Genomic DNA, 12,356 nt, shown 5'->3' with positions numbered 1-12,356 from the left:
TCCACATCCTCCTCCCCCCCGACTCGGGGGCGCATTAGACGGTTCTGCGGGTCACTCCCCTCCTTTGGCCCGTGGCTCCGCCTCCAGCACGTCTCCCGTTGTAGTTCTCAGGGGTTTTGGTGTCTCTGTAGGTGACCCCTCACCCCCGGGTCTCTGCCCCCGGTTCCACAGCCTCACCGCCAGTGCCTGCTTGCCTCCAGTCTGGACTGGTCACTGCCACTAGCTGTACCTCTCCAGTCGTCCTGGGCTTAAGGGGCCTACCTGGTCACCACCTCTGACTTTTCTCCCTCCCTCCCTCCCTCTAGTGACCCACGTCCAACCACCTTTTAATTCTCCCTCCCCCATCCCTGCCCCCCGCCCCCTTCAGCAGAGCCCCAGACACCCTCCTTGTCCTTTTTGTTTTTTGACCGTGCCGTGGCACGCAGGATCTTAGTTCCCCGACCAGGGATCGAACCCGTGCCCCCTGCATTGGAAGCGTGGAGTCCTAACCACTGGACCGCCAGGGGAGTCCCCCGCTCCTTGTCATTTGCATGCAGCTCTGCCCCACCTGTGCTCTCCCTCCCTGTGCTCACCTGGGTTAAACCCTGGCCCGCCTCTGCCCAGCTTCCTGAGACTGGAGGGAAACCGACCCCGTCAGACTGGATTCGGGTTAAATACGGCCGCCCTCTGGAAAGCCAACGTTTGGGCACCTTCCCACCCTTCTAATTGCCTTCTCCCCCACCGTGATTTTGCATCCTGAGTCGCCAAAGAAATGAGTCGTAACAAGGAAAAGAGAACACCTGCAAGCTCCCAGCGCCACGTCTCCGAGCCTGCGAGGGGCCCTGGGGTGAGAGCGGGCAGCCCATCCTCTCCACCCACCTGGGAGCTGCTCCAGCTAGCGTCCTCTTCCCGCCATCAGCACTTAGAGGGGCTGCTGCCCTCCGGCTGTGAGGGTCCCTTCCACCACACCCCCAGGCGGCCCGGTCTTTCCTTGTTTTTTTAAGAAACAAAACGCTTCTTTAGGGACACTGGTAGATTCCACGTTACTGAACCTGACGGTTCTTCATCCTCTTCCTGCTGACCCATCAGTAGCATTTGACCCAGTGGTCACTCCTTCCCCCGAATCCCGCTCTCTGGGTTCCGAGGACACTGCTCCTGGTTTTTCTTCCACCTCCCTGAGGCCTCCTCCCGGTCTCCTTTGCTGTTTCCCCCTTGCCTCCCCAGGCAGTAAGTTGCTGTGCCTTCTGGGCTCCGTCTTCGGGCCTCTTTCTAGACCTGTGGCTCTAAGCCTCACCCAAATCTAACGCTTCCCAGTTCTCCCGAATTTCTGTCTCCTGGACCTGAACTCAGACCCGGTGGGCTGCCCACCGTCTCTGCTCCTGTCCGGCATGGGGCATCCCTGGATCCCTGCTTCTGCCACGCACCTGCTGATTCCTCTCCTCCCGTCAGCCCTGCCTTTGAAAAGTATTCAGAGTCTGGCCCTTTTTTCTTCTCCTCCACCCACCCCCTGCCCAGCTCCTGCTCTCGGCTGCCAGTTTGTTCTCAGTACAGCAGCCAGGGCGCCTCTTTTTTTGTGTGTGCGGTACGCGGGCCTCTCACTGTTGTGGCCTCTTCCGCTGCGGAGCGCAGGCTCCGGACGCACAGGCTCGGCGGCCATGGCTCACGGGGCCCACCCGACGCACAGGCGCAGCGGCCATGGCTCAAGGGCCACAGCCGCTCCGCGGCATGTGGGATCTTCCCTGACCGGGGCACGAACCCGCGTCCCCTGCATCGGCAGGCGGATTCTCAACCACTGCGCCACCAGGGAAGCCCAGGGCGCCTCTTTAATAAGACTCACGTCAGCTCACACACCGTACCCCGAGCCAGCGCTCCAGAAGCGCTGTGCCTGCCGTCCTTAACCTTCTTCCCGCACCCAGCTGTGCACAAGGAGGGGCCCGGGCCTTGAGGTCTGGCTGCCCCACGTCTCAGTGATGCAATTCCAGTAGGTCCTTCTGACCCTCCGCTGTGGACTCAGTAGCAGGGAGATGAAGAGGAAGGTGACCGAGAGACCACAGGGGGCCCACCCGCCCCGTCCCGAGGGTCTCCTGGCCCACCTCCTTCCCTTCTCGCACCTCGTTCTGGGCTTCAGGATAACAGGCTTCAGAAGGCTCCGAGACTGCAGGAGCCCTAAACCCCAGACCCCAGTTGTTTTCTGTCATCTTTGGAGGCAGAGCATGAAGTCGTCTGGCCTTTTTGTGCTGCAAAAAGGGGCACAAGGATACCCCTCCTGTCCAGCTCCCATCTTTTGGGACTCGCTTGGACACTGCTTCCTGAGAAGGCTTCTACACCTTCCTGACCTTGCCCCCTGCCCCCCAACACGCACACGGTGTTTGCCGCCCGCCTTCTGCACTTGACACCCGTAGCTGTCCTGCTTATTTTCTAGCCGTCCGAGTTATTTTCTCACCACCTGAGGCTTGTTCCCTACCACTGAGAGTATGAAGTCTAGGGTGATCTCTGCTGTGTTCTATCCAGAATCTGTCCTACTGTGTGAAGGCCTTGCTTCCTTTTATCTGCAACGAGAACGTGAAGTGTGCCGCGCGGTTGCTCTCGGATGCGTGTGTACACGGCGGTTTGTGGCTTCCTCCCCCTGACTGTCCCTGTCGTCCAGCAGCTGACGATGCCGCTGCCTGGCTCCCAGCTGCCTCTGCCTCGGTACGGCTCTGGGCAGCAGCCCCTGCTCCTGCCGCAGTCCATCCAGCTGCCACAGGGGCAGAGCCTCTCTGTCGGGGCCCCCCGAAGAATGCTCCCACCCGGGTCCCAGCCTTCGGTCCTTAACACCAGCAGAGAGGTGAGGATGACTCCGTCTTGCTGTGGCCCTGGGGTGGGGTGGGGTGGGGCCCCCGTCTCGGGGACCCTTTCTGGCCAGTCAGGAACCCCTCTTGCAGGGGAGAGTGCTGGTGGCCTGGGACGCAGGCTCCGGGCCTCGCCCGACCACTGCTGGCCCACTCGTTGCCGAGCCCTCTCAGTCCCGTGGCGGGAAGCCCTGGTCACGTGCTACTAGCGACGTGAACAGGCCTGGGTGAGCAGGGCAGGGAGGGAGGGTGCCTGCGGCTGAGGTCTGGGGGGGGCCGAAGTCCTTGCCAGCTCCCGGGGCAGAGGGCACGTTCACCGCAGTCCGTGCTCAGGGGTGGCGCGGTCTGCCCTCCCCGCCCGCGCAAAGGGAACAAACACGTGTGGTCGTTCCTGCCTCCAGCCTGCACTGGAAGGCCAGGCGTGCACGCTCCTTGACGAGATGCCTCTCTGTCCTGAAGCCCTCGTGGCCCCCACTGCCTCTGCCCAGGGTGCTTGGTGGCGGGGGCAGCTGTCCCCAGGGCGCTCCAGTGACAGCCCCTTGCTTCAGTCCTCTCAGATGGAGATGAAGGGCTTCCACTTTGCCGACAGTAAACAGAATGTTTCTTCAGGAGGCTCCATGCCATCACCGCAGACCTACAGGTAAAGAGACGCCCTGGGGGTCGGATGCTCACAGCCGAGCCCTCGCTGTGGAATCAATCGCAGGCCCAGGGAGAGCAGCGCGAGGGCACTGAGGCTGGGTCGCCTTTGTCAGCCTGTGTGTCACCGTGAAGTTCCAGTGCTGGGACACAGGAGACTCAGGAACTCTGGGGCGTGGTTTTGCTTTTAATCATCATCATAAAATGTTCTGGTATGGGAGAACTTTCTGGAAAGGCAGGGAAAAGAAAGGCTAATGTTATAATAGCGTCAGGACAGACCCTGGCTACTAACAGCTTTCTCACCAGATTTCTTTAAAAAGATGCACTAGCAGAGAGAGCAGATACCCTGGAGGCGGGGCGGGGCGGGGTTTCCTTTCCTGGGGCCGCATGTTCCTTGAGTGGCCTTGTGACCCCACCAGGGCTTGCTGCTGCTGGGCTCGTAGGGCGAGAGCTGCACCTTCTTTGCCTTCTCGGGATCTGTCTCCGCCTCCAGTAACTGTCCCGGGTCCCTTGGCTGGATTCGGGTTGTGGGGGGGGGAGGTTGGCTTTGTATCAGTCATGATGTTGAGTTACAGTTGACCCTTGAACAACGCAGGGGTTAGGGGCGCTGACCCTCCATGCAGTTGAAAATTCGAGTATAACTTTACATTTAGCCCTTCGTGTCCACAGTTCCACATCCGAGGACTCGACCAACTGCAGATCGTGTAGTACGTGCTTACTGACAAAAACCCACGTGTAAGTGGACCCATGCAGTTCCAACCCGTGATGCTCAAGGGTCAGCAGCACTTAGCGTGTTAGACAGTCGGGGAACGTCTGCTTCTGACGGCGCCCTCACCCGCGCCGCTGCGTGGGGGAGAAGCGCGGAGAAGCGCGCGGCTGGGGCGGCAGCACGTGGCGCCCGGCCCGGGGGCTGGCACAGTCGACTCTTGTTACGTGGGGGAGATTCCTGGAGATTCCTCCTGTCCGCACACGAGAGAAACAGGTGTGCGTGGCCCGCGGCGCCCTGCGCGAGGCTGCCGGCGTGGCCGAGGGCAAGGTCGCCCGCATGGCCGCCCGCCCGCCCGCGCTGCCCCATCACACGCTCAGAGTGTTGAGGCCGCGTCCTCTTCCGTGGTCATGTCGGTCCGTCCTCCAGCCGCATTTCCCGAGAGAGGGCTTTCTGTGAATTTTCCCCCGTGTCATCATCTTTCCTGTTCTTAGCTGCACTCTTCTTGTCTTGACTTCACTTTTGTTTTGCTTTCCAACCATATTTTTCACATAGGCCAAAATAACAGACCTGTAAGAACAATATACACGGACAGCAGCGCCAAACAATGAGTGTGATTTGCAAGGAAAAAGGAAGCTTCAAGCATAAAGAGAGGCTGTCGTTCCCCTGCTGCCCCAGGCAGGTTTTAGCCTCATCTGGCTGCAGAGCCTTCCTCAGAGGCAAATCCAGAAAGGGACGCTCACATAACAAGAGTCGCCTGTGTCCGTTCACTGTAGGAATGGCAGCAGCAGCTTTATTCTTCGGAGAATAGTTACAAAATACAAGCCTTAATTAGTAGCCTGTGTATAGTTGGTGTCTTAGTGGGGTTGGGGAAATTGGTATATTTTTACAGTGCAGTGTCGCCTAACTTTTCTGGCAACAGGGCTTCTGAGGCAGGCCCTGTTAGAAAAGCGTTCCCTGGTCAGATACTTGGGGTGCGTGCATGCCCAAGAGGGCTTGTTGGGGAGTCGGGGTGCACCTCAGCGGGCCTGAGCAGCCCCCTGGCCCTCAGGTGAACGTCCTACAGAACTTTGCACACATAACTACTTACCGATTTTTGACCCCAGAATCTTGTTTCCACATAGCACCTGATTAACATCCCTGGGAGCTAGTTGTCTGGTCAGTGGAACACATTAGAAAGATGTTCTACACTTTTGTCACTTTTGGTTTCTCTCTCTGCCACCCCTACCCTCCACCCCACAAGCGAAGACTGGAAAGATACTCAGCATAACGCACGTATCAGGTTGGTTGGTTTGTTTGTTCGGGGTTTTTTTTGGCTGCGCTGTGTGGCTTGCAGGATCTTAGTTCCCGAACCAGGGATTGAACCTAGGCCCCTGCAGTGGAAGTGCCAAGACCTAACCTCTGGACCGCTAGGAAATTCCCTTTTTTTTTTTTTTTTTAAGTCTAAACTCCTGTTGGAGTTTAAGTTCATTTTTGTTTCTTTTTTAATTTTTTTTTTTTTTTTTTTTTTTTTTTTGCTGTGCCACACGGCTTGCGGGATCTTAGTTCCCCTACCAGGGATTGAACCTGGGTCCACGGCAGTAAAAGCACCAAGTTGTAACCACTGGACCGCCAGGGAATTCCCTCACGTGTCAGGTTAATAGACCTTTTGTCTGGAGCATCACGTCGGTCTAGACCCTCCAAACCTGAGAGACGGTTGGTGTCCGTCTGTCATCTTGACCGGTCAGTGTCTGCCCGTGGTGGGGACCTGGCCTCTGCCCCTCAGGTGTGTCCCCGTGAGCTGGGTTGGAGGTGCCAGGGCCCAGTGGTGACACCCTTGCCCCCTGCGCTCTGGCTGTCTGGGTCTGTTTCCTCTGTTGGAGGCTTGACTCCGTTTCCGTGGTGACACATGTGTTCTCACCCCCTCCTTTGGTTTTTTCAGGCCTAGCTCTGCTAGCCCCAGTGGGAAGCCCTCTGGATCAGCAGTTAACATGGGCTCTGTGCAGGGACACTACGTTCAACAGGTAGAAGATGGCTTTCCAGCCCCTCCAGCCCCGGACGCTTAGGCCCGTCTCCAAGTGCCAAAAGAGGAGGGACTGTCCAGCCGTTTGCGTGCTCCTCTTAGAAAGAGAGACGTGCCCTGGCGCTTAGAGCGTGGCGTGGGAGCCGGGGAGCCCGAGTCCCCCCCCCTGGAGAAGGCACTTCTCCTCTTGACGGGCGTCTGGGTCCTTCCTTGTCCGCAGAGAAGGGAGGGTGCGGGTTCCTCTGAGGAGGTAATGCTGGAAGGTGGACTCTCCCTCCACAGCCGTTGGGCTGTGAAGGTTCTGGGACCCGCTTAGGCCCGTGGGTCAGCTCTAGAAGCCAGGGGTGTGCGTGCGTGCCTGGCGTGTGTGCCTGTGCGTGCTGGCCTCGTAAGTGCTGTGTCTTGTCCTCGTCTTGGCCGGGTGGGATCCAGACGGAATGACGTTTCCCCGTTTTATAATGAGACGGATCTCTCGGCGTCTTTGCCTTCAGTGTGATTCTCTTCACTCCTCTAAAATGTGACCAGGCTGCAGAGCTCAGACACGTCAGGCGGGGGATGTTAGTAAAACAGCACTCCTGGATGGTGGAGGTGGAAGCTTGATTGTTCACTTCACGTCTCCTAACTTGGTTCCCCGAGGGTCGCTCTTGGAGTTGCTTGGGCTGAGCTTCTAGAGCTTTCTTCAGAGCTCCCCCCACTGTATGAGGGGCCGAAGGCAGGCTGTTCACTCTGCGACACACCTCACTGTGCAGAGCTGCAGAGTAACGGGACCCTGACTGCGACTCTGGAGGTCAAACTAGGGGCTTGGGGAAAGGTTTCCACACCGTGGGAGTCGGGGAGGGTGGAAGATCTGGGAGACCAAGTTGGGCGAGAGGCCCCGCGCCCCCTCAGCACAGTCGGGAGCTCTGAGGGGCGTGGGGTGCACTGATGTGAGAAGGTCCCTCCAAGCGGCCTTGGGTGTGCCGCGTGCAGAGGCCCCTGGGCAGTGCAGAATGCTTCCTGGAGAACCCGGGGTCCTCCCGCCGCTCCGAATCACTGCACTCGGCGCCCGTGGGAGGGACCAGGGCAGCCTCGTGCCAGCGTCCTTCCCAGGACAGTCACTAATGAGTTTGGTCCTTCGACCGACGGATGGGCTTCTTAGGGTGGCTTTCCTCTGACTCAGGAGCGGGAAGCGGGTGGTGGGACCGCGGATCCTGGCAGGTGTGTCTGCATAAGGGTAACGTCCTTTGTTCCCCATCCGTCTGTCCAAAGGCAAAACAACGAGTGGATGAAAAGCCCAGCCTGGGAGCCGTGAAGCTGCAGGAGGCCCCCTCAGCCTCTCCCCAGATGAAGCGAACTGGAGCGATCAAGCCCCGGGCAGTGAAGGTGGAGGAGAGCAAGGCCTGAAGATTCTGGGCCTGGCCTGCCCGGAAGGACTGCCGCCCCTCGACCCCGCTGCCACCGGACGCTCGGGAGTCTCCCAGATGGATCCACCGTCCACCGACCCGGCCCGGACTGCGAGATCTCCCTGCTCTCCTCCACTCCTGAAAGCTCCGTTGTCCAACCAGCTTGCACCCGTGGATCTGTGGCATTGACCTGCTTGGCTTTAATACGAAACAAACAAAAAAGCAAATGACTCCATTCCCGCCTCCTTTCCGCCACGACCGTGGAGTGACCGAGCCGTCATGCCGTGCAGATGAACCCCGCCCTCCCCTCCTCATCCTGCTCCTGGTGGCCACGGCGCCCTCCACCCGCCCTCCGCCGAGCTTCCTTCCCTCCCCGCCTTCCGTCCCCGGGCACAGTGGTCTGGCAGCAGGGCCGTTTCAGTTGAGGCTTTTTGTTCTAAAAAGCAGCTAAAGGTTTTTACAAAAGAGAAAGGAAAAGAAAAACACAAGCTTCGTCTGTAAGAGCTGGACTTTTATATGTTCTTTGCCATCTTCTCCCTGACCCCTCTTCTGTTCCGGTAGTTTCCTTTTAACCTCTCTCCTGTTTCATTTGATACATCACTGCGATACCTTAAGAGATGACTCTTAGGAACGTGCCCTCTCCTGCTCGCTCTCTCTCGGTTGGTTAACCTTTGAGGTTACTTGCAAAAAGAAGCGGTGACTTAAGACACCGCTCCTGAGCCTGGGAAGCGGTGGTGGGAGGGAGGGGAGGTGGGTTGGCGTTCCAGTCGCTTCCAGCCCCTGGCCTGATGACCACAGGGACTTAACGGGCAGCCCAGTGAAGCTGACGACGTTTTTAGCGTAAGAATTACACAGAATTTCTGTCTTGAACTCTTCAAAACTGGTGGGGACACTGACCGCTGGGCACCTGAGGTGAATCATGGAGATAGAAGGCCTGGCATTTTCCGGTTTGGCCTGGACGGTGCGAACTGACAGCACCAGCCCCCATCAGTGCCTGCTTCTGGGGTTCCAGCACCTGCGGGGCCTGGTGTTTTCCCCTGCGCTCCCTCTCCTCCGAGCTCCCCTCGTCCTTCCTGAGCTGCCTCTGTCTCTCTGGGTCCTCCTGTCCCTCCACCTCTCCCACAGCTCGTCGCTGGAAGCCACGCACGTCCTCTGTGGTGACGGACGCGCGCGGACGGTTGTCACTAGAGACCGTGCAGTTCGGCCGCGGGGCAGTGAGCGCTTGGACGGGGGTCTGGTTGGGTCTGCGGCAGAGGCGTGAGCTCTGGGAGGCCGCTGGCAGGGCTTCCTTTCCTCCACTCCCAGCAGCAGACCCAGGCTGTGGGGACAGAGAGGCCTGAGCTGGGCAGTGGGTCTCTCCAAGGACAGAGCAGCGTCCAAGGGGAGGATGGCTTGCAGGGCTGAAGGTGATTCCTAGAACAGCCTGGGCAGCCTAGTAAGTCTGCAGAGCTGCCTTTATCAAAGTCTTTGTGGGAGGCATTCTATGCTATAGGCTTTCGTGTTTAAGATAAGAATTAGAAGGAAGTCATCCCGAATTCTGTCATTCCAAGGAAAGGCGAGGGGAAATTTGAAGTTTTGCTCACGCTCTTGGGAGTAACTAACCCGCCACGTGCCTGCCGTTGCTGGCGGGTCCGGGGAAGACCTGGCTCGGAGAAGGGGCAGTCGGCGATGGGGGCGTGCCCCACAGAGTCCGCCCGCGGTGTCGCCAAGGTGCGTGACAGTCTCTCGGGCAGTGGTTCTAAGCTCTGTCCAGTGTGGAACACGGGGAAGGAAGCGCCTTAGGAACCGCCGAAGTCACTTGTTGCTCTTCACTGCTTTAAGGAAGTGGGGGAACAACAGCCTCCTGGCAGAGGGTGCAGGGCCCCTCCCGGCGTCATCCGGGGAGGCCAGTTTCCTTGAAAGATGCTTCACTGCCTGATCGATAGCGTTCAGCACTCCCCTCCTTGCCTCCACCCTCAGGCCTTACTTCTCACTAGCTTGTTTTTTTTTTTTCTCCTTCATCCCCTGAATCTTTACTCTGAAGGCCCTTCTTGAAGGGCTGCCCACTGGCTCACCTGCTCTTGTCTCCCTTCCCCTGCGAGTGCCTAGCTGCTGTCCCCGCACCCAGCCGCCCTGACCGAGCTCCTCTCCGCTCCTGCACTCCTGCCGCCCCTGCAGAGGCCACACACTCACATTTAGAAACACGGCCAGACCCCTCACACCTAATTCCAGTGCACATTGTTTGTCAAAAGGAAAAAAAAGGCTTTCTCATTTTGAAATTGAACAGGACAGTCCTGGATGCTGTTACAAACTCTCAAGATGTATCCTTCAGGTGAACCTGCCATCAGAGTGACGGTACTTCCTGTTTGAGAACAAAATAAAAACGAAAGGGTCACCTGTTCTCCAGCCCTTTTCTCTACCCCTGTATTTCCCCACCCCCACCCCCCAATAAAAACAGAAAACACTAGAATTTATTTATATGTATTGATGTTGTAGGTCTAGGTGAAAAAAGAAGTAAATGTTTCACTGCTCTATTTATATATAATGTCTGAATTATTCTGTGCAGGAAAGGCCAGGAAATTGCATGTGAAGTTCAGTGCGTTTACCACCTTCGTGTGCCCAAGCTGCGGTCTCTTTTCCCTGCTGAGATACAGATTTTAAGTTGGACTCTGGAGGCAGAGGGCAGGCCTTGGGCCCAACCAACACTCCCCCATCCCTTCCTTGGTCTGATGAGAAATGCAGTTTTTAGTGCAGAGTTGTCTTAAGGTGCAATATCTCTCCTCTTTTCATGTGGTTTTAGAGCCAACCTCAAGGTAATAGGACTGAGGGTCATATTTTGCCTTCAAATCCCCATCCTCAGAGTGCATGTCCGTGCAGAGGCCTCTGGCAGAATGCCTGGGGCCTTTGGCAGGAACAGGTGGAGACTAGCACTTAACCTTTTCTGCTGCTGGGGGTGGGGGTGGGGTGTCAGGGTCTTCTCGCTGCGCCTCTGCCTGCTAAAATTACTCTCCCTTCCCATGCTGGCTGCTTTGCCCTGGCCCACTGATGGTGCAGCCCGTTGCTCAGCAACCAGTGACCCTGCAGCACGTCCAGCATCAATTACTCAGTGGGGTAAAATCCGAGAGTATGGGTTCATGTATCCTTGTGGCCTTGTCCACCCACTGAAGACTTCTTTGGCATCTCTATTTGGTCTGGTTCTCTTTGCTTCCCCGTTTTAATCAACATTATTATTGTTTTCAAACTTGGAATTCATACACTTTTGGCTCTGGGTTCCTTCACGAGGAAAACTAAAGTACGACTATTGCACATTCAGAAAAACCGGTCCAGTTCCAAAGCCATGGTCATTCCGGCCACTTCCAGGGGGATATTGGGGCATCTTGTCACTAAATAACGGGCATCAGTTCTCCCCAGTTCTGCCCTCGCCCTCCTGTCTTCTGGACCTGCCTTCTGGATGGTTGATGAGGTTGGTGACTGATGGTCAAGGGCCGAGGAGGCCAAGGGTGTGCACACGAGGGCGTGGCCACGCCCAGAACTGGCCTGCCGAGGCGGTGTGTGGCCAGCTGCTGAAGCCGCGTCCCTGCTGTGTGGTTCCCCTCCGCCAAGTGGCCGCATGTTGCCTCTCACATCTGCATTTGTCCCATTTCCCTTCCTGCAGAGCTAGCCTGGGTTAGAAGGTCTGTTGGAAATGGCCTTCGGCAACCAAGGACGCTAGGGTTACTTGTTTGTACTTTGGACTGTTCTGTGATGACTGGGAAATGCAGACTTCCGGAAAGGCGGCTCTTGCTGTTTGAAAAGTGAACTGGACCTAAGACAAACAGATCACCCGGACAGGAATGGCTCAGTGTTGGGGTCAGACGCTGTGTCCCCCAGCCGTGCCCTCTACCGGGACCACCAGCGCATGTTTGGCTAGTGATATTACAACCTGCTGTTCACCATTTCTCCGTCCCAGTTAGGTGGTCTCCAAGATGGTACAGTGTCCCCGGGGCCCCGTCTTCAGCATGCTACAAAGCCTCGGAGTGGAACTGTCTGTTAAGGCTCTCTGTGGATGACTTTCTTCCATTGTGTAAAGGGGTTACTGTACTCCCAAGCTTTTGACCTCATGCCTTGCATAGTAAAAAGGGTTCGGTTTTTTTGTTGTTGTTGTTCCTGAGAGGGTTGTGTTGTTTCCGTTTGTCCTTATTTTGGCCTTTCCTCTCTGTGTCTTTTCATGTAGACCAGATATTTGAAAGGGCAGACGATGGCTAAAGGTGTAATGTGCAGCTTGTTTCTACGTTGTTTGGGGGAGCTTTTACCTTGGATGGGAAATGGAACCGTGGATTCACCAGGCCATGGTGGCACACTCACCCTTCACCCTTCCCTCCGGTTCAGTACCTGTTGTTTCTCCTTTCAAATATGTGATTGTACTAGCTCTTTCCATACGAAAGAATTCTCCTTATTTAAATAAAAAAAAAAAAAGTTAAAAAAAAACCAAAACCCACTGAAACTGAACATGCTTTGTCAGGTTGTGTGTCCCTCGACTGTCATTTGACTAGAGACTTAAGAGATGGAAGAGCTTTCCTTTTACATGCAAGATAGGAGTGACTGGGCTGAAGTGCCCTAGGGCAGTGTGAGGGCGAGGAGGGGGGTGAAACCCGAGGTCAAGGTGCATCGTCCCAGTGGGTGGGCGTTAGCACTGCCTGCCCCCTGCCCTCCCTCACCCCACGCCCCCCCAACTCCCCATGAGAAGTGGGTGGGTTAGAGAAGGTAAGCGTTTGATTTGTCGTGTTTTGTTGCCACTTCTAACGTCCCTTTTCTTTTGCTGCACTTGGGCTTGGAAAGAAGAGCAAGCCAGGCATGGGCAG

General features: G+C 56.7%; 1 protein-coding gene and 1 non-coding gene across 33 annotated transcripts in view; both read left to right on the top strand.

Annotated features, from left to right (window-relative positions):
- PRRC2B (proline rich coiled-coil 2B) overlaps positions 1-11,645 on the top strand; it is a 90,150-nt gene extending 78,505 nt beyond the window's left edge. For 5 of the 32 annotated variants that reach the window (XM_067040417.1, XM_067040441.1, XM_067040420.1 and 2 more), the window contains 6 exons: positions 2,627-2,806; positions 3,359-3,450; positions 4,116-4,181; positions 5,396-5,434; positions 6,074-6,155; positions 7,403-11,645. In XM_067040417.1, the coding sequence (XP_066896518.1) occupies positions 2,627-2,806; positions 3,359-3,450; positions 4,116-4,181; positions 5,396-5,434; positions 6,074-6,155; positions 7,403-7,537 (594 nt within the window). In that variant the 3' untranslated portion in view covers positions 7,538-11,645. The other 27 variants (XM_067040423.1, XM_067040422.1, XM_067040421.1 and 24 more) reach the window with 16 other exon arrangements.
- Positions 1,942-2,027, top strand: LOC131762045 (small nucleolar RNA SNORD62). The gene has a single exon (XR_009337133.1). It is a non-coding gene; the product is annotated as a small nucleolar RNA SNORD62 (small nucleolar RNA).
- Positions 11,646-12,356: the final 711 nt, after the last annotated feature.

This window comes from Kogia breviceps, chromosome 8, assembly GCF_026419965.1.
Source record: "Kogia breviceps isolate mKogBre1 chromosome 8, mKogBre1 haplotype 1, whole genome shotgun sequence".
NCBI classification, from domain to species: Eukaryota; Metazoa; Chordata; class Mammalia; order Artiodactyla; family Physeteridae; genus Kogia; species Kogia breviceps.
Note: the sequence above shows the minus strand (reverse complement) of the source record. Positions and strands in the feature narration are given on the sequence as shown.